At 34.7% G+C, this 23,999-nt stretch overlaps 1 protein-coding gene across 1 annotated transcript in view; it reads left to right on the forward strand.

Moving 5' to 3' along the window:
- The window catches only part of LOC135216639 (chondroitin sulfate proteoglycan 4-like), a 413,166-nt gene that overhangs the window by 294,964 nt on the left and 94,203 nt on the right, over positions 1–23,999 (forward strand). The window contains 1 exon segment of the mRNA XM_064252023.1: positions 1,956–2,098. Within this exon segment, the coding sequence (XP_064108093.1) occupies positions 1,956–2,098 (143 nt within the window).

The raw sequence follows: 23,999 nt of genomic DNA on the forward strand, positions 1-23,999 counted from the left end.
TCCTCTTGAGCAAAAGAGTTGATGTGAATATCTATTTTAAATTTAGCAACCCGTGGGGCTAGTGCCATCAGTCCACCTTATGTGGTGCACTGTAAGCGATACTTAAGGTTCTTTGCAGCGTCCCTTCGGCCCCTAGCTGGAACCCCTTTCATTCCTTTTACTGTACCTCCTTTCATATTCTCTCTCTTCATCATACTTTCCACCCTCTCCTAGCAATGGACTCGCAGTGCAACTGCGAGGTTTTCCTCCTTTACACTTCTCGAACCTTTGTACTCTCATAGGTCCCAGCGCTTGGCATGTGTCCTAAATTTAATATCACACAGCATTGCTGACGTTAGCATTAATAGCCTCTATCTGAAAGTCTATATTTTATTTAGTTTATTTATGTAAAATCAGTCATTTGATATCACACAACATTGCTGATGCCCCGTTTGGCCTCTGTCTGAAAGTCTATATTCTATTTTATTCTATTTGATTTATGTAAAATCAGTCACTTGATATCACCTAACATTGCTGACCTTAGCATTAATAGCTCAGTCGTACCTTAGGCAGTTGATAGCCCCGTTTGGCCTCTGTACCTTAGGCAGTTGATAGCCCCGTTTGGCCTCTGTACCTTAGGCAGTTGATAGCCCCGTTTGGCCTCTGTCCTAAATTCTCTATTCTATTTTATTCTGTTTAATTTATGTAAACTCAGTCATTTGATATCACATCACTTGATATCACATAACATTGCTGACTTTAGCATTAATAGCCCAGTCGTACCTTGGGCAGTTGATAGCCCCGTTTTATGACCCCCCCCCCTCCCCCCTTTTCCTTGACAGACGTACGGCCTTTTAATTACGGTCGTGTAGCCCAAGGTCTAAACCTTGGTGTAGCCGTTTGCCGAGTGCTCTTGATGGAATCATTCGCCGAGCAAATAGTATGGAGGCTCTGTGTTCCGTGAAAATAGCATACCGTGAATATGAGATCGTTAACTGTCAGTTAGTGGACTTCATTATCCGGTCAAGCAACGTTCGTCGACGGTCGCAGAAATACGAGAAGGAATTGTGACGCGGATTGCTATGCTGTGGTTGTGTTTGATGCTATCATCCACAAATGTAGTATAGCTTCAAGAGTGATGTGTTGACTCTTTAATGTTATTCATTATGTGCTATGCCCTTTACACGCTGTCTATTTATTCGCTAGGTTATCAAAAGCTGCTCAAATTGCGTAGCAGATATCTTCATTGAGAATGATGTTTATCCTAGTTATTGATATTAGAAAGCTTTCGTGACCATTTTCGTTTCAAAGAACCCATAATAACTTTTGCATGTACTCGATAAGACACAACTCAGATTGAAAATTGATGATACTAGTGTGCTTGATGAAGGCCGATAGATTAAGTAAATCACATTTATATTTTATACCCTTATTGTTATTCAGTGGAAACCGTGTGTGCGTGTTATACATGTAGTATGTCTGCTGTGACTGTATGTCTGTTTGTTTATTCATGAAGATATGTATAAAATGGGATGATGATGATGATGATGCTATGTAAAAAGCGAATCTATTCCTCACTTATCCACAAAGTAAGGTTCCAAATACGTCGTCAAAAGCCTCAGGAAAAATCACTTTAATTCGGAATTTCGGTACCCTAAAAATTATATGTATGTAGTATGTATGTATGTATAATATATATATATATATATTATATATATAGTATGTATATATATATATACATATATATATATATATATATATATATATACTATATATATATATATATATATATATATATATATATAATATCTCATGTGCCGATATTTAGGTGACATACTTGTGTACATGTATGTAGTTGCCATACCCGTATCCAGGTTGCGTTCATAAACATCAAACGCCCACTATTATTACCACCAAACATTCCAACGCCAATGAGGTTCCTAACGCGAGTCCTTTTTTCCGTTTCGTCCCACCAGGTGAGGATCAACCTCGGAGCCGGGGAATCGGAGCTGTCGTCGCCCCCTCGTCTTCGACTCGACGACCTTCTCTGGCACGACGTCCACATCTCGAGGGAGACCGCCGAGGTCACTCTGACGATCGACAAAATCCACGTCACTAGGTGAGTGTGTCGTGAATTCGAATTGAATTTTGCCTCCTGAGAGGATGGTTTATTTGACGCCCACCTCCTCCTCCTCATCTTCATCTTCATCTTCATCTTCATCTTCATCTCTCCTCCTCCTCCTCCTCCTCCTCCCTCCTCCTCCTCCTCCCTTTCCCTTCTTGTGAAAAGATAGTAGCAGCAGGATGGCCAAAAAAAGGGTCGTCACATAGTGGAAACGACCCCCTGTCGTAAGTACTGGGGTTTTCTGGGGGGGGGCCCTTTAACATTGAAGTAAGTACAATTAGAGCTAAACCTATGGTGTGTGTGTGTATATATATATATATATATATATATATATATATATATATATATATATATATATATATATAGATATATACTACATCACATTTATTTAATTTGTAGAAGAAGAAGAAGAAGAAGAAGAAGAGTGATACCCTCTCCAAAAGATGCACACATCTGAGGTTGAATATTAGTAATAACAAAAAGATACTCACACATGCATGCAGAAGGTGAGTGAGTTGTTATTATTATTATTATTGTTGTCGGATCCTGACTTTCAAGGCTGGGTTGTTGGGTGTGTTGGGTTGCTGGCAGGCAGGGCCGGGGTGGTTGTTACCTTCAAAAGTTTGGGTTGAACTCTTCCGTCTCTCCAGTCACAACAAGAGAGGATTTGATTTGGTCCGGAGGTTCTTAAACCTCTCTCTCTCTCTCTCTCTCTCTTGCTCGGGTCTCCTCTCCTCTTCTCTCTCTCTCTCTCTCTCTCATTCTTAGCCGTCCTTCATAAAGAGTAACAAATGCTTAAATAGTGTGGTTAACTTGATCGGTGCAGAGAGAAGGCCTCCTCCTTCTTCTCTCTCTCTCCCTTCTCTCGCGCTCTCTCTCGCTCTCTTCCAGGTCATCTCGTCTTCAACAAAACACTCATCTCAGTCAGCTCTCTCTCTCTCTCTCTCTCTCTCTCTCTAACCGTGGTTAGCATTCTCAGTCCTCTTTGATAAAGAATAAAAAATGTTTAAATTGTAGAAACAAGAAATTATATCTTTAACATTTTTAACTGAAGTATGCACATAGTTAACAATATCTGAATAACACCGAAATATATCTGATATATCTTTTCTGGCCACCCCACTCACGAAAATCCAGATAACCCCGAAAAGAGGTAATGAATTAAGGTGGAAAATGTCAATTTAGGCAAAACAAAATGCAAATTGGAAGCTGCCGCTATCTGCCATTAAAGATGTCCCCCTCTCGGGAAGTACTGATTAATGAAGCAGTTTACTGGTTGGTACAATTGAGCAAGAATACAATTAGGGAATTACTCCTCTCTCTCTCTCCCCCCCTCGGCTTTATCAGTCTCTTGTTTTTCTTCTCTTCTTATCTCTCTCTCTTTCTCGTTACATCTTTATAAGTGGCGCTTCTACTCCGTTACATATTGGATGGGACCCACTTAATAACGGGTGATGAACGATCGGCAATATATAAAGGGCCCTTTGACGGTATTCTCATATGTATTAATTTATGATAATGTAACGAAAATTTCTCGCGTGCGAATTGGATATTGGTTCCTTTAATACGTTTCGTGAATTATGGTAAGGGAGGTAGGCGGAGTTTTATTGTCTTAAGTAGATTACTTTCGATTGTTTTTGTGTTTTTTTCGTTGCGTTCATTTGGGTCTTAAGTGTTTTTTTTTTTCGTTTTCTTTTTTTTGCGCGTCAGTGTTATTCACAGGATGAAATCATTCTCGTTTTTTATTCCAGTCTCATCTTCAGGTACTTATACGTTCAGCTGACATAAACCAGATATTTTAAAATTTAATTTATGTTAGGTTCATAAACCAAGTGGTCCTTGTACCGCCGATTGAATGGCCCTTGCAATAGGAAAAAAATATTCGAAATTGGGATTGCTCTTTTGCTCTCGTCGTATTTTGCCAAAAAGGGCGGAAGTGAGTGCGCAGTTGAAGTATTCTGAATTCAATATTTGGAAGCCCTTTTTTAACTCAAAAGCTGTCATGTGCAATATAATCTCTTATTTTCTCTTTCAATAACTTTATTTATTATTTATTTTTTTTTTTACAGATTTATATAGTTTTGTGTGATTTCGCTTTCAATAATCCAGAGGTCTTTTATAAATTTATATAATAGTATAGAAATTTATTACGGAGATGTGATTGTATACAATTAACTTTTCATTTTTGAAGGTCATTAAGGAACCGATTAACATTTTTGCTTCATTCTTAATATTTTTTCTTGTTATTTATTAATTATTAATTTTTATATTATTTACTTTTTTTTAAATTGTTTGCATTGCTCCAAATGCGTAAATGGGGCTCAGATATCCTTCAATCTACAATGTTACCCATATGATTGTATTAGCCGTTTTATATATATTTATATTTTATATATAATTTATATATATGTATATATATATAATATATATAGATATATATTATATATTATATATATATATGAATGTCTGGTAAAAATGTTCTGTTAGAAGAGAATTCTGTATAATAAAAGGAGCACATAAAAACACCAAAATATAGAAAGAAACTATTATATTTCAGTGACAGCTGTCGCTCTCTTCAGGTAGGTATATATATGTGTGTGTTATATTATATATATATATATATATATATATATATATATATATATATATATATATATATTTACAAACGCTGATCAGTTACATGATAAATTCCAAACGCATCAAAGAGACTTCAGTCGCAAAAGACTTCTAGCCAGGTGATAATTAACACCTGCGTTCTCTCTTTCTTTCCTTCATTATCTCACAATATTTTGCCGTGACCCACATTCGTAATGATTCCAGACCTACCTACGGTCTTTGGTGACTCAGAATCTCGTGTTATTGTGTGCTGTCGGCCGCGTTCTGGAAATATCAGAAGAACACCCATGTTATTCCGAGGCGTTTGTTTTGTTCATTGACGGTGCTCGCGCGGAGGCGAGAGAGAGGCATTGTTCGGTAATGGGGTTGGGGGTTGGGGGTTTGGGGTTGGGGGTGGTGGGTGGGGGGGTGGTGGGGGACAAAATACGACGCGCTTTAATGCAGCTGCTAAATCTGGGTTGTTGCGTTGGCGATCGCCTGTTGTTGTTTGTTGTTGTTGTTTTTGTGATCGTCGGAATAATACTGATTCAGGGTTGGTAATAAAAAATTACCGCGAGGCAAACATTTGCCTTAATGGTGAACCGGTCTGTTATTACTAATGTTTTCCCTAGGTACCTAGGTTAACATTTGCATATATATATATATATATAATATATATATATTATATATATATATATATTTATATATATATATATATATATAAAGAACATCCTCACGTGAAAATGAAAGAAGGAGGTACCCAGACTTTCAACTTCTATTTTTCACAGTTTCGGGCTTTGAAAATAACTTCTTTTTTTTATATTTTGTTTTTAAACTAATAAACCTATCTATGATCGATTTGAGCTTGAAGTTAATTTTACAGAGCATGAGGTTACGGGAAATGACACTTGTAGATGAAATATTTTATAGAAAATGTTCTATTTTCAGATTATCGTACTTTTAAACTAGATTGTTTTTTTTTTATTTACTGTTTTAGTTTGCTTTTAAACTCATAAACTCATCAATCGTAACCTGTGGAAGTAAATAAAAAAAAAAAACATGAGCTTCAACTGGATATTTGCTTGCAATTCCTGCCATGTCTTTATTATACACTAGAAACATAATTGGAGCCCTAGATCAATTACCCTTCCAATGGGTAGAGTGAAAGTATAGAAAGGAAATTTCTACTACCTTCCCCCCCCCCCCCACCCCCCCCCCCCCCCCTTCTCTCTCTCTCTCTCTCTCTCTCTCTCTCTCTCTCTCGTATCCCACGCGTCTCGAGTCTTCAAAGCCATATTTTTTCTCCTTTCCATAGATTTTTTATTTTTTATTTCCTGACCCCTTTGTAGGATCCTTATCCACCTCCAGTTTCTACTCGCTTATTAACGCCCCTTTTGTTTCTCTCTTTCTCTCTTTTTTTTCTCTCTATCTCTCTCTCTTTCCTCCTCATTGTGCTCATCCTGATATTTGATTCCTCCTCTTCCTCCTCCTCTTTCCCTCCCTCCCCATGACTATTTCCTCAGCCTCCATAACACAGCCCCCCCCCTCCCCATTCGGCCAAACCGACACCCTTCTCCCCCTCTCCACCCTTTCCGGTCCAACCGAATCTCCCCTCCCCCTGGCAACCCCTTCCCCCCTCCCCATTCATTCCGGCAAACTGACACCCCTCCACCTCCCTCCCATCCTCTCCCGTCCAGCCGATCATCCCCACCCCCTCTGGCTTATTCATCCTCCCCCCCAAGGAGTTTCCGGTCCAATCCCCCCCCCCCCCCCCCACACACACGATGCCTAACTTCGCGGAGACTTTGAACTGGCTGAGAAAAGGAAGGGGAAACTTTTACGGTTCTGCTTTAACGAAGTTCAAATTAAGTCTGCCATTGAGGGTGTCGACGCACAAATGGGCAGTCCGAAAGATACTTTCCAGAATTGTTTTATTTTATTTTTTTATTTTCGAGAGAGAGAGAAGAGGAGAGAGAGAGAGAGAGTCAGTCTTGAGGAGTTGTAGTTAGTGTTAACTCGATCTAATCACCGGGTTACTCTTCTTTTTAATGAGTAGGGGTGAGAGAGAAGAGAAGAGGTCCCGCCTTCTTTAACTTCTTTTATTCCCTTTCGGATGGTTTGGTGTTTATATTTTTTATTGTTCTCTTTGTATTTTGTTTTATATGTTTTTTTTTTCTTTTAATTTCGTTAATGTTCACCATTAATATTCTTTCACGGGTCCTTCCGTCTCCCTGTTTTAGAAGTAAGCAATAATATATATATATATATATATATATATATATATATATATATATATATATTATATATATATATATATATTTATATCCATCTACTTTTTTTACTAGTTGCAGAAATCACTTACATTCCAGAAACGTCATACTTTTTTAATTAGAAAATCCTCTCTCTCTCTCTCTCTCTCTCTCTCTCTCTCTCTCTCTCTCTCTCTCTCTCTCTCTCTCAGTATTCCTTACATTCATACAAATCACCATTGATGAGCGAACAATAGTTATCTTTTATAGAACAATAGAATAATAACTTTTTAACTATTTGTTTTGATGTCTGTAATCTAGTGTTTTAATAAGTCCTGACAATAGTTGATTAAATTCCCACTTTATTGATTTATATGCTATAATTTTGTCGAACTATGTGCTATTACATGGATTCTCTTGTTTTAAATATTATTTAACGTTATATATTAATGCATGTGCTTTTATCATGATTTCATTGTTTTAAATAAAATCTAACTTTATACATTAATGTCGTTGCTTTATATTGATTTTATCTGTATTGACGTTTTTTGTAGCCCATATAAGCTACTACAGCTTCGACGGCTTTTCTGGAATTTTATATAGAATTGCATTAATATGACATAAATAAAAACTAAACTAACCTAACTCAGAATTTCGAACAGGACAAGGGGGGGGCAGATATACCCTTTCCCTAATAAGCCCGTCTGCCAATATTGACCTAAGCTTCGAATCTGGCACATAGTTGTTAGTCGAATGTTGTTGGTTGCGGCCGGGAGAGAGATGGAGGTAGAGAGAAGAAAAAAATTAGAAGTGAATGGGTTTTGCTCCGTCAAATTACATACCATCAAACCTCAAAACGGGAGGGAACGGACGAGATAATATTGTTAATTATGTATACCAATTGCCTATCAATGTCATTAGATGATTGTTTCAATAAAGTAAATTCGTTGAGAGATAGAAAACAAAAGAAAGTAGGACTTTACCTATGATTATATTGCATAGTAAGAATCAACTCGGTCTTCATAGTCCGTAAGGAAAAAACTGTACAGTAATTAGGTCAGCGTTAACTTGTTTTTTTTTTCACGATTTGCTTTAATAGTTGTAGAATAATTTGTATCTACATCTGCTACCTGTCTGCATCACCTGTTCTTATGTATGAATCCGTGGTCGGAGTTCGTAGCGTTTAAATAAATCACGAGTTTAGCTCTTAAGACAAACGTTTTAATCCGTTTCTGTTTATTATGTGAAAGTAAATCAGTTTTAATGTAACAACAATGCTGTATGATAAAAGAAAGGAAATAGTTTGGGTCTGCAGAGGAAAAAGAAAAAAAATGCAGTTCGGGAATTCTAATAAGTGAAATGAAAAGTTTGTGTCTGTAGATTTTGAAAACGGCAATTTTAAACCTGTCTCCTCCCATGATGCATTGTGGGTGAGTGAGCCCGAAATGGAAATGTTTAATATCATAGAAATATATAGCATTAATATTATAGTTTCATATTATGGCGTGTAATAGGAGATTTTTGTTGTCATGTGGAGGCTTTTGTGATTTGTATAATACTTGGCTGTGAGCAAACACATTCAGCTAATATGAAGTTAGGTTATTATGGCATATTAAATGATAAAGTTTAAGTTCTTTAATACATGTCTTTATAACATTTCGTCCTTTAAGTAAATAGAATTTATCAAAATAGGGATGAATCTCAGTCTTCTGATTTTAGGCAAAAGCAAATTTCCTGAATTAGAACTATGTTTATCAAAAACTTGACCCAAATTATACCCTTGTTAGAAAATCATTATAATTCTCGTGGCCTAATTAGTGAATCAGGTACGTGGTAGTTATATTACTGTTGGTGGTCACTACAATAGTGTGAAACGGTATAAAGGCTAACAGCTCTAGCACAGAAGATTATAAGAAGGGAAGAGGCAAATGATATATATTATATATATATATATATATATATATATATATATATATATCATATATATATATTATAATATCATATATATATATATACATATATATATATATTATATATATATATATATATATATGTATAACTGAATCACGAAAGTTAGGAAAGTGATAAATCCTAAATAAAGATAAATGCCCCGAAGGAAAAATAAAAAAAAAACGAAGGAAGTCTGCAAGATCTTTCGACTTTAAAAGTCCTTTACTGAGCAGATACTGACATCAATACGAGGAAAAGACAATACAAGAAGGTTCTATAACTGACAGATAGGGATTATAAAGGGATTAGTACCTAGAATCCGACACACCTGGAAGATAAGAAACCTTCCCAAACAAGCAAGATAAACAATGGGTGCAATTAAAGGTTTAAGACAATCATCTCAGATACAATTTCCAGACAATTAAAGGATTATAGATGACAGCTATTCGGAACTTGGTAAACAAAACCATATTCACAAAACATGACAGACATACATTACAACAAAATTTAATAACTCTAAGGCAACTGATTTTTATTTAAGTCAGTAATTATATCTTTGAGGTCATTCTTAAACATGTTACAGCTACAAGGGTCTAAATGAAAAAAGGCCACGACTAACATTGAAATTACAATGAAAAGTAAGTTTTATTAAAGCAGATTCTAAAAGATTTCGTGATAAGACATCTCTTGACCATGCAATTACTGAACTATCAATCCAATTAATTCGGTGGTTGTTTTCACTTAAATGAATGAATAATGCATTCGATTTTGCCCAGTTTTTACAGAGTAATTATGCTGGCTTAGCCTTACTTCTAAGCCTTTGCTGGACTGTCGAGATAGAATGAGGGACAATCCATACATGGAATTTTATATATTATGTTGTTGCTTTTCTCTGGGGCCATTTTTTATTAACATTCTTTTTTAGTGTGTTATTATAGGAAAAAACAAGGTTGACATTAAAAGCTTTTAACAATGGTTTAATGGTTTCAAATCCGTTAAAATAAGGCAAACTGAGAATGTTCTTAGAATTTTCTTTCTGTGTGTTATTTACAGTATATATATATATATATATATATATATATATATATGTGTGTGTGTGTGTGTGTGTGTGATGTGTGTGTGTGTGTGTGTGTGTGTGGGTGTGTGTGTATGCGCGCGTGCTAAGATGCACGTGTCTTCATTAAATAAGCGAACCTCACAGGAAATTGATAGGCAGAAATCCAAGCGCTTTCGTCTTCATTGAGACATCGTCAGGGAACGAACGAAATACAGTTGGAAAGAAGAAAGTTATACCAGGAAAACGAAAGGATCAAGAATGAACTCTGGTATTCTTGATCCGTGTGTTTTCCTGGTAACTCTCTTTCCAATAGTATTTCATTCGTTCCTTGACGATGTCTTCATAAAGACGAAAGCGCTTGCATATCTGCCTATCATTTGCCTGCATACATACATACTTACATACATGTATGTATATAAATGAATGCATAAACAAACCTTGAATACGTTATCATACGCAGAATCACAGAAATCGTATCCGGTATCATCGATACCACCCGAGAAACTACTTTTCAATCTTCTCAGCAATTGATTGATCCTGCCGGCGATCGAGGTAGACCTCGGTTGAATGAACTGGAGAGAAGGGCTGAGGGGAAATTGAAGATTATGGTGATCCACTGCTCTATGTGTCCTTAGCTCTTCGTCCTCTTTACTTTTAAATTTTATTTGATTTTGTTAAGGTTTTAAACGTGGAATTGCTGGCTATGTTTACATTGCTTACGTGATGTTGTTCCGAGTCCTTTTTGTTTATTTGTTTATATCGAGTTAGTCATTTTTGTTAGTTGTAGTGAGGACTTTTTTTAACCTTACATAATTTTTTGGTGGATTGAGTGATGAAGAACTGTATGTAATGGACTATTACGAAGGGATTATATAGTTACATTATTTTACATTATTTTATTTAGAATTGATTCATTTCACATTATTATATTTAGAATTTATTTAGAACAGTAATTAATTTCACATTATTATATTTAGAACTGATTTAGCACAGTAATTCGTTTCACATTATTATATTTAGAACTGATTTAGAACAGTAATTCGTTTCACATTATTATATAAATTGATTTAGAACAGTAATTCATTTCACATTATTATATTTAGAATTGATTTAGAACAGTAATTCATTTCACATTATTGTATTTAGAATTGGTTTAGAACAGCAATTCATTTCACATTATTGTATTTAGAACTGATTTAGAACAGTAATTCATTTCACATTATTATATTTAGAATTGATGTAGAACAGTAATTCGTTTCACCTCCAGACCTACTGTATTGGATTTTTCTTTCTAAGAGTAATAATGTTTATTTTCTGTGTTTTGTTCTACTCCATTCTCTCCATTCACTGTTATGGAGTTTACGTTCAGATAGAATCCAGATTATTAGCGGAATCTTCTCTTTATAGGAAATAAGTCTAAAAAATATTGCATCATGTGCTGTCGTATATTAGCGCAGTATTGCTAAGTCATAACATTTCATTTTCATCCTGAATTCTTTAGCTTTTATTACTTTTGTCGGAAATCAGTTTAGTAAAATGAGTATTTAATGGTATCATTTACTATTTTGATGGTACAGAGATAATCTAAATTTGAATCTAAGTTCACGTGAGTCATAGTTAGTATTATCAGGCGTGAATATGGGTCTCATCCAGGTATCACACTTATTATTCTCACCTCGCAATTATAAAACGCTATTATGATGATCAAGTAATCCACCACTCTCAATTAAGTCGTTAATTGACGCTGTAATTTGATAGCTTGGGATCCGTTAATTATTCATATCGCCGGCGTAATTACTTCGATCGTTTTCTCAGTGATTCGAGGTGACAAATGACCATTAAATTTCTGTGTGTGTGTGTGTTTTTATTTTTTATTTATTTATTTTTTTTGAGCGATTGAATACAGGAACCCTGTAGTCTGTCGATGGTAATTAAGCGGGCTAATGAACTACAACAGTTGGCGTTACATTCGATGGGGTGTTTTTTAAAGCGGTGACAATAGTTGGGGATGTAGTGGTGTCAGTTGTTAATAAAAAGAAATGATGGGTACGGAATTGAATCTGTGTCGTGTACACCGTTCTCATTTTGTTGTCTTCCTTTTGTGAGGCATTGAAGTTTCCTGTTTAGAATCTGGTCAGTCATATCGTCCCCAATTTGACGAACTGGCGTAAGCGTCTTTTTTTTTTTTTTTTTTTTTTTTTTTTTTTTTTTTTTTTTTTTTTTTTTTCTGAAAAAAACAATCTTCAAAGATTTTGCCCCGTGTAGTGCCGTCAGTGCACCTCATTCGGTGCAATGTAGGCATTACTTAAGGTTCTTTGCAGCGTCCCTTCGGACCCTAACTGCAACTTCTTTCATTCCTTTTGCTGTACCTCCGTTCATATTCTCTTTCTTCCATCTTACTGTTCACCCTCTCCTTACAGTTATTTCACAGTGCAACTGCTTTGAGGTTTTCCTCCTGTTACACCTTTCAAACCCTTTTACTGTCAATTTCCGTTTCAGCGCTGAATGGCCTTAGTTGCCCCAGTGCTTGGCATAATGCCAAAAATCTAGTATATAAATCAAATCAAATCAGATTCAAAGATTTTGATTTTGTTCAGAGTTGCTGATTAGCTCATCTCTCGAGGAAATTTTTTGGGAAAGTCTGACTTCATCGTAGGTAACTGAAATTTTGATCTGTTATAAATTATCAAAAACTGAGACACTTTGACTGGGAAAACAAAAAAAAAAATTAAAAGAATGGGATGCACCTGTTCGTCACAATAGGGACTGTATGTATCACTTATTTTTGCATAAATTGTTTATAAATTATAAATATTTTGTCAATATAAGCCAAGTTTGTATGCTATCCTATATGAGCTTTGGTAAAAAAAAAAAAAAGTACATTGTAAAATATGTGAAGAGTTAGTCATACATTCACACCGTCATTATTAATAGAAAAAAAATAAAGTATCCTTTCATCTTTATCTCCTAATGTCCCTCAGCAACGCGCTCCGTGAAGGACTCCTCTATGAAGGGACGGCCTGTATCCTGCGGTATCCTTTCAGGGCTAATCTCTGCGGGAGGCGCGTGTTTCAATTTACCACGCCATATGGCAAACGCCCCTATATCTCGGGAGATTTAATATTGATTTTAAACTTAAAAAAAAAACACAAACAAACACACAGACACAGTCTCTCCCATGAATAGCCTACTTGTTCCAGAGTGGTTCTTTCACTCTGAACAACAGACGTGAAGGGATAAAACAGACTTTTCTGTAAAGGGTTCTTAAAGCAGTTGATTGTGTGCATTTTTAATCCTGTACTGATCAAGTACATTGGGAAGCTGATGGTTAGCTACTGTTTGCTGTTTAGGCTGAAATGAAAAGAATGTATTGATATCTGTTCGTTCACTTAAAACTGGTGACTACGATTTAACTTTATTGACACTGTCGCGTGTGCGAAGGATTATGGTTGCGTATCATTGGTCAGTATTTGCCCAGGGATGTACTGGAAACGAAACTGCTTTACCAAAAAATAAAAGAAAAAATTGTTGCATAGTTGTACTGTTTTGCCATAGGGAGCAAAACAGAAATTTGGAAAAGCGCAATTCAATTTGATTCTCATAGATGATACCAAGGCGTGATCCGACCTCCAGCTTACTCGGGACACGTGCAAGATTTTCATCTCACGCATATTCCTAAATTTATACTTAAATTAGAACGTGCTAAAATCTACGGTCAAATAGAGCCTTATTTCACCAACGAAAATAAAAATAAAAATGCTTTATTTTATTAGAAATAATAATTCTGTACTGTTTAACAGCCACATTATTTATTTTTTACATTGTCATTCTAATAAATAAATGATAAATATCCTATACTAAAATCCTTTATCTTTATCTCAACGCGAAACGCCTTTTTCAGACCTTTTTAGGCTCTTCCATTGACCTTTCTCAACATCCCTCCCCCCCAATAAGACCAAGAACAAGAACAACAACAAAGTAATAGTTTGGAGGCTTACTCCCCGAATAAGCGAAAACAATGCATATAATATTTCAGAAAGGGAATATAAAAAGTGTGTTCCATTATGCCACCCGAAAAAAAACCCAGAATTCGAAATTCAGAGGCAAGAGAGGGGGTGCCCCGGGTATGGGGGTGGGGGGGGGGGGGGGGCGGTGTTGGGAGGTATTCAGAAAAGGGACCAATCACCGAATATTGATTAATGGAATTTGTCGTGGAACATTCCGAATAATGTTTCATTGGCCTTGGGTTTGGGGTGGGGGGGGGGGGGGGGGCGGTTGGGTGGCGGATTCTATTTTCTGTTGTTTCAATGTTTTTCTGCAAAATGCTACGCGATTTGGGAAAATAACATCGAGTCTGTCCGCCGTAAAGGTCGTCATCAAACGAGCAACAACGCCAAACAACGCACAACAGAATAAAGTAATATTGGGAAAGATCAGATTTACTCGTCCCGTTATTTGCTTTTGACAAAGATGGCTGACATTTTGTTTACGATATCGTTGTTGTTGTTTTTGTAGGGGATGGAAAATACTGATTGGTTTTACTCTTACGTCGTTTTTTTATTATTTAATTCCTCGCCGAAGCTTGATCGGCTTTGATATTTTAGCTGTTTGTTTGTTTTTTCAGATCTGTATGTGTGTGAATGTCCCACACCATGGTTTGACTATTGCAATTTTTTTTATAATACTTTCCATTTATTATTTTTGAACGTGAGGATTATATTAAAAAGAAATAAGACAGGTATGCATTCAGTTTTGTGCGAACGTTTTTATATTAGAGGATAAGATGATAAAGTCATAATGGAGATTCATATGAAAATGAAAAGAATTTTATTGTTTATTTTATTTTTTTATTTTTTTTATCACGGATGGGAATCGAAAATGTCTTTTTGGGTTTTGCAAATTTAGATTTTTTTTCATTCGTAGTGTATTATATTGGATTGTCGTGATGGAAAGTAGGTCTCTCTCTCTCTCTCTCTCTCTCTCTCTCTCTATCTCTGTCTCTCTCTCTCTCTCTCTCATGCTGTGTGTGTGTTATATTGTGTGTTTTAAGTTTTATAGTCTAGTATTTGCGACTTTCGAGATGGAAAGTACATAGGTCTCTATCCCCACTACTAATCGGTGTCCGTCTAAGAATAATTATGTACTGAAGCCTAAAAAGAATAGAAATAATGTTTCCTTCCATTTTATATTGAGAAACTATCCAATAGTCGGGATATATCAATATAAAAATCTTAAGCACATATGAATTTGGACTTCCTTTTTTTTTTTTTTTTTTTTTTTTTTTAACAAGCCCAGTTTGAAAACAAAACTCCTCGTATTTGGACGCAGAACAACAATGTTTCTTGGTACTTTTTGTGGCACAGCTGTGTGTTCGGTGCCCTTGTCCATTGCGTAGTACCGATGTCCAAGCTTTTTGTTCCAATTCGAAATATGGTCGTTTGACTTGTAACAGCCATTGAGGGGTCCCGTACAGCACTCGGCCGAAATTCGTGCTTTGAGTCCGAAGTCCGAGCAATTTAGGATTAACGGCCGTGGTGAAATTCCAACTAGACTTTAAAATTCATAAAGAGACGATATTCACTGGGGTCAACTGGTGAGGAGCTCATTTACGAATGGATGGATATTAAACTTCAGAATTTTTTTCTTTTTTTGCAGTCTTATAGGTTTATGTTATTTGCGCTTGATGTATTTTTTTTATGTTGTATTTTTCTTTGTAGGCCATGTACTTGCAAGAACAAAAGAGATTACTTTACACGTTGTTTATTTTGTATTATGTCTCTTTGTGGACAAATTTGTAATAATAATTGTATATTTTTGTCAATAGAATAACTAACTAACCAACTAACTAAATATATATATATATATATATATATATATATATATATATATATATATATATATACATATACATATATATATATATATACATACTATATCATATATATATATATATATATATATATATATATATATATATATACATATACATATACATATATATATATATATATATATATATATATATATATATATATGCTTATAATCATTTTAGCACGTGATTTATTTATCACACATATCCACAGGTGAAAATAAGATACTGACCGGTTTCGGCTTTATTTTCAAGCCATTGACAAAAGATTGATCAGTCCTTTGTCAATGGCTTGAAAATAAAGCCGAAACCGGTCAGGACCTACACCCTGTATCTTATTTTTCACCTGTGGATATGTGTGATATATATATATATATATATATATATATATATATATATATATATATATATATATATTTTATATATATATATATATATAATATATATATATATATATATATATATATACATAAATGCTGCTTCTTATTCCTATCCCTTAAAAGCCATCAGAAGAAAATTCCCGAGAATTTCTCATGCAACATTTTTTCCTTGCAAGACGTAAAAAGAAAGGCAGAAGAAGAAGAAGAAGAAGAAGAAGAAGAAGAAGAAGAAGAAGAAGAAGAAGAAAGAAAAGAAGTTTTCCCCGTGCTTGCAACTGCCGCAAGAAATATCAAAGACAAAGTGATCATCACGCTTTGAAAAAAAAAAAAAAAAAAAAAAAAAAAAAAAAAAAAAAAACAAAAAAAAAAACTCGACTGCTGCTTCTTTGCTTTCACGCATCGCAAACTTTTAAGACGACTTTTCCCGAGTCACTTTGATACACGAGTTTTTTCATTTTTTTTTTTTTTTTTTTTAAAGGCGGAAACGTAATTTTTCGATTTGAATTAATGTGTTTGGTTTGCGTCCGTCACTTTCTTGGTGTTATTTTTAATGTACGTTAGTGTTACACCTGTGTGTCTAATGGTATTTTTTCTTTCATAAGATAACGGTAATATTTTTTTTTTTTTGGTAGTGTTAGTTACAAGGTTTAGTGCGTCAAGAGAAATTATTTACAGGCGAGGTAAAATCTTTTGTTTTTTTTAAGAATGTTAAGAAAAATGACAAAAATAGTTGGGGTTCAGAGTAAACATTCTAATTAAGAGAAATAGAATATTGAAAAAAAATATGTAAGAATACAGGGTGTCCATAAAGTTCCAGTACCATTACAAGTATTTATTGCTCAGAATGGTACTGGGATTTTATGGTCACCCTGTACAGTAGCACGTATGAAAAGAAATCGTATATAACTTGGACATAATGTAGACATTATATCGGTAATAAAAGAAATGGCTATAAATATTTAGGGATTGTCTCTAAATATTAACTAATTCCCCAGAGATATGAATGATGCTATAGTAGATTCACATCACCCGTGCATTTGATGTCTAGGCCAGTCCCTTACGACGCTCCTGATTGGCTGTTGATAAGCCAATCACAAGGCTGAAAACTCTCAGTCTTTCTCGAGAGTTCACATAGGCAGGATGTATGTTCCACCTTTCCTGAAAGAAGTATACCTCAGGAGAGGTGGAATATACATCCTGCCTATGTGAACTCTCGAGAGATACTGAGAGATTCCAGCCCTGTGAGTGGCTTATCAACAGCCAGTCAGGAGCGTCCTAAGGGGCTGGCCTAGACATCAAATGCACAGTTGATGTGAATCTACTATAGTCATACAGATAATGATATTCTGAAAGAAATGGAGCCAGGAAATAGTGTAATGTCTATTAGCGCTTACATCATCATTTTTTAACCCTCAAAATAAGCAGCCATTAATGTGGAACAAGCATAAAAGTAACTAGGTATCAAAACAAACTTCCAGAAAGGAGAAACAAGGAAGAAAATACGTTTCTTCGAGAATAACATTATAATTGATTTAAAAAAAATTAAAATTTACATATACGAGATACCGGGAAAGAGAGTATCTGAAATATAGGCAAGCGCTGTATACACTGATGAGTTACTTTGTTCCGTGATCGTTCTTGGGGAAATTTCATTGGAAAATATTCCTGTGTAAAATCTTCAATGCATGTAATGGAACCCTTAACCCGAAGGGGGTGGATTTAGTGGTGTGTGTGTGTGTGTGTTTTCAAGAAAGGCGGAATATCTCTCCAACTAGCGCTGGTGATTTTGTTCCACGAATCAGCAATGCATAGAACGCATTCAAGGCTTTAAATAAACATATTTTATTCCTCTTTAACATTCAAAGAACCTTTGCAGGTTACAGAAAAAAAAGAGAAAAAGAAAACGGGAATAAATGAAGGGAATTTTACACGTTTTATGAACCGCATTTAATGATTTCTGAGAATTCCCATTTTCTGTATATTTATTTTTTTTTTCATTCGTTCATGAATGCTCTCCCTTCTAACGAAAAGCTCGCCTCCTCCTGATCTTTTGCAAGGTGATTGAATGCACGAAGACGTTCTATAATTAAGGAATATGCTTTGTAGAGAAGTGAGGTTTTCCTTTTTTTTTTTTTTATTCTATTTCATCGGTTGATTTACTTATTGGCTCCACTGCACTGAATGGACAGTGCTTGTTACACACACACACACACACACACACACAGACACACAGACACACACACGCACACACGCACAGACATACACACACACAGATATATATATATATATATATTATATATATATATATATATATATATATATTATTGGCACTTATAAGGAAGTTAAAAAAAATAACTAATATAAAATCTAGCAATTGAATGAATATTGAGGATTATTATTATTATTATTATTATTACTACTACTATTATTACTATTATTATTATTATTATTATTATTATTATTATTATTAATTGATAATTAATTAATTAATTAATTAATTAATAATAATAATAATAATAAAATAATAATAATAATAATAATAATAATAATAATAATAATAGTACACCATATTTAAGGCATTGAAGGTAATAGCTGGATCAGCTGCATTCAATTTATATAATTGTCTCTATCATTCTGATAACTTATCATCAAAGAGGTAGAGAGAAAACTATATTAATTGTATTAATTGAATGCAGTTGATGCAGCAGTCACCTCAATATTTTTATTATATATTTATCAAAGTCATCCTGTTTGACTGTGTGGTATTTATAGTGTGGGGTTCCGGGTTGCATCCTGCCTCCTTAAAGGAATCCATCACTTATCTCACTATGTGCGCTGTTTCTAGTAGCACACACTTCTGCATGAGTCCTGGAGCTACTTCTGACATCTAGTTTTTCCAGGTTGCTTTTCAGGGATCTTGGGATCGTGCCTAGCGTTCCTATGTTTATGGGTACAATTTCCACTGGCATATCCCATATCCTTCTAATTTTTATTTTCAGGTCTTGATAATTATTATTATTATTATTATTATTATTATTATTATTATTATTATTAAAAATACTCTTATTTAAAGCTAAATATTTACTACATATACATAACTGTGGATTTGTCTCTCCATTATTATTGTTATTATTATTATTGTTATTATTATCATATTATTATTTTTTTTAGTCTATCACAGTCCTCCAATTCGACTGGGTGGTATTTATAGTGTGTGGTTCCGGGTTGCATCCTGCCTCCTTAGGAGTCCATCACTTTTCATACTATGTTCGTATATTATTATTATTATTATTATATATTATATTATTATTAGCAGACCAAAAAAGGGGGAAAACTAGAACAGCTGCAAAATCCTATTAGCAGACAGTTGCGGCACACAAAGCGAGACTGGAGACCAAAACAAGACTTTATGTCTAACCGAAAACCCCCTTTGATTTCATGGCGCGTGAAATTCTATTACTTCGAGCAGCCGCCTAAATATGTACCATATTCTTACCTCTTGCTGAAGAGAGAGAGAGAGAGAGAGAGAGAGAGAGAGAGAGAGAGAGAGAGAGAGAGTCAGTCTTCTTCAGGGGGCCGTTAATAATTGAAACATAAGCAGCCTTCGACGCCTTACGCAGGTTGTGTGTGTAGAAGGAACCTTTTCATAACAAAGGGATTCAACGGCGCGTCATAATTTGAACCCAGTTTATTAAGGAGGGTCGGTTATAGGATGTTATAGGAGCCAAGGAGCGTAGTAGGATGTTTAACCGAAAGGAAAACGAGAGCGAAGGGGGTTGGTGGGTATGTGTTTGTCCTTTTACAGGGGGGCAGGGGAGGGGGTATGAAACCAAAGTGGCACTGTTTTCTTTAGAGTGCAATTTCTTGGTAAATAGTTCATAATATAGTGTCTATAATAAGGTAATATTTTAAGTGACTGTGGCTTTTTCCCTTTAAACACATTCGGTCGTTTTATATTTTGTTGTTTAATTTTAGTATAATTACAAAAGCCAGTTCATAAAAAAATGTAAAATTTCGTCATCATAGCTTATTTAGAAACTTGCGTGATTTAATGACATTATTAACTATTGATAAATACTGAGATTATATATATATATATATATATATATATATATATATATATATATATATATATGTATGTGTGTGTGTGTGTTTATATGTGTGTGTGTGTGTGTGTTAAGACAAAAAAATGAAAAAAAAAATTTTTTTTTGACTTATGGTTGAGTAGTGTTTCTCACACGTGACGCCAAAAGCACTGCGTTAGGTCTGAGTGATGTTTCTCAATTGGAGACCCCCTGCGCCCACCCCCATCCCCCGCCTCTGATTATATGAGGTTTACGTTGTCATTTTTAGTGGCTGGTTGCGTGAAGTTAAAGTTAAAACCTTCCTTTGGAATGGGTCTCTTATTGTTGTGTTTGTGTTTGATTTTTATTGTTGTTGTTGTTGCTGTTATTATTATTACTTTGCTTATTGTTGTTGTTGTTGTATGTTAAATTAATTCCAATATTATTATTATTATTATTATTATTATTATTATTATTATTATTATTATTATTATTGTTGTTGTTGTTGTTGTTGTTGCCGTTGTTGATTAATATCTTTCCATTATTATTATTATTATTATTATTATTATTATTATTATTATTATTATTATTATTCTTGTTTTCGTTTTATTAATATCTTATTATTATTATTATTATTATTATTATTATTATTATTATTATTATTATTATTATTATTATTGTATGCTGGAAGTAAACCCTCTTTTAAACATGTTTTATTAAAAGTGACTCTTTCCTCAGCAGCGTTAATTTGATAAAGGTCCTTCTCTGTTTTTCTAATTATTATTTTCTCATTGTTGCTTATACTGGTGAGCAACGCACCGAAGGTTGACATATCTCAATTATGTAGTAGTCAAAGTCGATTGGATTTTTAAAATTATTATTATATCTCCTTCATTACTATTATAATGCTTTCTAATCTACGCATTTCTGCAGTATCCCTACATCGGCGCAAACTCAAAACGTGCAGAGTAATCCCAGATGGGGCCACATTTAATTGGGGTTTTGTCCCTCGAAAGACCAAAGGAAAATAAACCCCGCCACTAAACCTCACTGTAGTGTCACGTAAAAGTTTTTAACGTCTTTGTAACCTACTTTTACTGGGTAGGGTCGGTGCAAAGCCTCCTTTTATTTGCGTCTGGTTAAATACAGGAACAGTAGATGTATAATATTGCTGCAGGAATGAGATTAGTGGTTTATTTTAGACGTTCTGTACTTTTTTCTGAGAAATGTTGTAGTGTTATGGACTGGGAATATATATATATATATATATATATATATATATATATATATATGTATGTATATATATATAACATATATATATATAACACATATACATACATTACTATACATATTATACATATATATATATATATATATATATACACGCACACATACATATATACACACGTACACATACATATATACATACATATACATATACATATACATATACATATACATATACATATACATCTTACCTGAAAGTAACAGTTTCACCTCAGTGCCCCCACCAAGACACGGCAAAATTGTTACACACGTAAAAGAACCCAAACCCCGTATTCTCATCGAAGAAAGCCAAAGAATATGAAAGGAGAAAGTGTCTTCCAGGCGCGGAACTTAATTGAATTATGGAATCCCTATTCAAGGATACGGCATTGTGAAACGACAATCGAAAGAAGAGACGTTTGAGATTGAATGCAAACAGTGAGGCACAATTGGAAGTTAGGCAAATGGGTTTTATACGGAGCTGGATTGATTTACAAGAGCGAGGAATAAGAAAGAGGCTGATAGACCGAAGTAGATTATGAGGAGGAAGGAACTCGTAGAAACTCCAGGTACAATTGGAAATGAGTAGATGCGGCGTTATCGAATTGGAAATGAGGAAATGCCGCTTAGTCAAATTGGAAATGAGTAGATGCGGCTTTATCGAATTGGAAATGAGGAAATGCTGCTTCGTCAAATTGGAAATGAGTATAGATGCTGTTTTGTTAAATTGGAAATGAGTAGGAAATGACTATATGCTGCGTTTGCAAATTGGAAAAGAGTAGATTCTGCTTTGTCAAGTTAGAAATAGGTGGATGCTGCTTTGTCAAATTGGAAATGAGTAGATGCTGCTTTGTCGAATTGGAAATGAGTAAATGCTGCTTTGTCGAATTGGAAATGAGTAGATGCTGCTTTGTCGAATTGGAAATGAGTAGATGCTGCTTTGTCGAATTGGAAATGAGTAGATGCTGCTTTGTCGAATTGGAAATGAGTAAATGCTGCTTTGTCGAATTGGAAATGAGTAGATGCTGCTTTGTCGAATTGGAAATGAGGAAATGCTGCTTTGTCGAATTGGAAATGAGGAAATGCTGCTTTGTCAAAATGGAAATGAATAAAGATGATGCTTTATCAATTTGGAAATGAGTAGATGATGATTTGTCAAGTTGGAAATGAGTAAATGCTGCTTTGTCAAACTAGAAATGAGTATATGCTGCTTTGTCAAATTGGAAACGAGTGGATACTGCTTCGTCAAGTTGGAAACGAGTAGATGCTGCTTTGTCAAAAGCATCAGATATAAATTAGGTATGTGAAAGTGAGAATGAATTCAGTTAAACTGCCAAAAGGCCCCAAAATTATCTGATACCAGAAGTGTAAGAAATAGCGTCTCTCGAACATCATCAAAATGGTTAAGACTGCTTCCTTGCAGAAGTCGAGCTAGTGTCTAAAACAAGAGGTAGATTTAAGAAGCGTGAAAGTAAGAATCGAATAACATTCCATTACTGAAATGACAGTAAAACATGAAAGATCTTTGACGGTAACTGTGCCGTATTGGAGCAGTTGTCATGCCTTGCAGTGGACTGACCCAGTTTAGGGTTTAAAGTCATTAAAGAAGAAAATCGACAATTGGTTTTAGTAGAAATCCGTACCTGAAGAAGCAATTGAAAAGAGGAGATTTATTTTTGGAAGGGAGTTTTTAGCTGATATGTAATTTCACACGTGATTTTTATTTTTGTGAGGAGAGAGAGAGAGAGAGAGAGAGAGAGAGAGAGAGAGAGAGAGAGAGAGAGAGAGAGAGAGAGAGAGAGACTTAAACCCCTGCGATCGCCTATGAACTCAAAAAAGATTCCGTTTGTCGAGGCCTTTCATTCCTGAAAAATCTTGAGCAAATACGTATTATGAGAAGGCCCAGGATAGGCACCAGTCAGTCAAAACCTGGGCATAATTACCACGAAAACGAGCCTTCTTTAACTAATCTAGATTTATAACAGCCAAAAGGAAAGTCTATCCAGTATCTTGATCTTTCGACGGAGCGAGAAAAGTTTCTGGAAACATTATTTTTAACGTTTTTGCGGCGAAATCCTACCGTTTCCTTTCTTAGGACCGCTGCCTGTTTTGAGATGGAGTAATCAGGTCGTTTGTTGGAGGATTAGCATCATGGGAGCTTTACAAATTACGGCGTAAAACTTAATCTTCCTTTGAGATTACGTCGAAGGATTTCCCATTAATCACCGTAATTGGCAGCCCCCGATTTTCTGTGGAGGTCAGGAAAAGTTAGTAATTGCCAGTTGTAGTTTTTTCCCCCTTTTTTTTTTTACTTCATTAAACAGCTGGCAGTTTTAGCTCGGAAGTTATTTCGCTTGAATAAATGGTAATATATATATATATATATATATATATATATATATATATATATATATATATATATATAAAAGGGAGAGAACGCATGTGAACGTGTTTAGCAGTACAAT

This window comes from Macrobrachium nipponense, chromosome 6, assembly GCF_015104395.2.
Source record: "Macrobrachium nipponense isolate FS-2020 chromosome 6, ASM1510439v2, whole genome shotgun sequence".
Classification (NCBI taxonomy): domain Eukaryota; kingdom Metazoa; phylum Arthropoda; class Malacostraca; order Decapoda; family Palaemonidae; genus Macrobrachium; species Macrobrachium nipponense.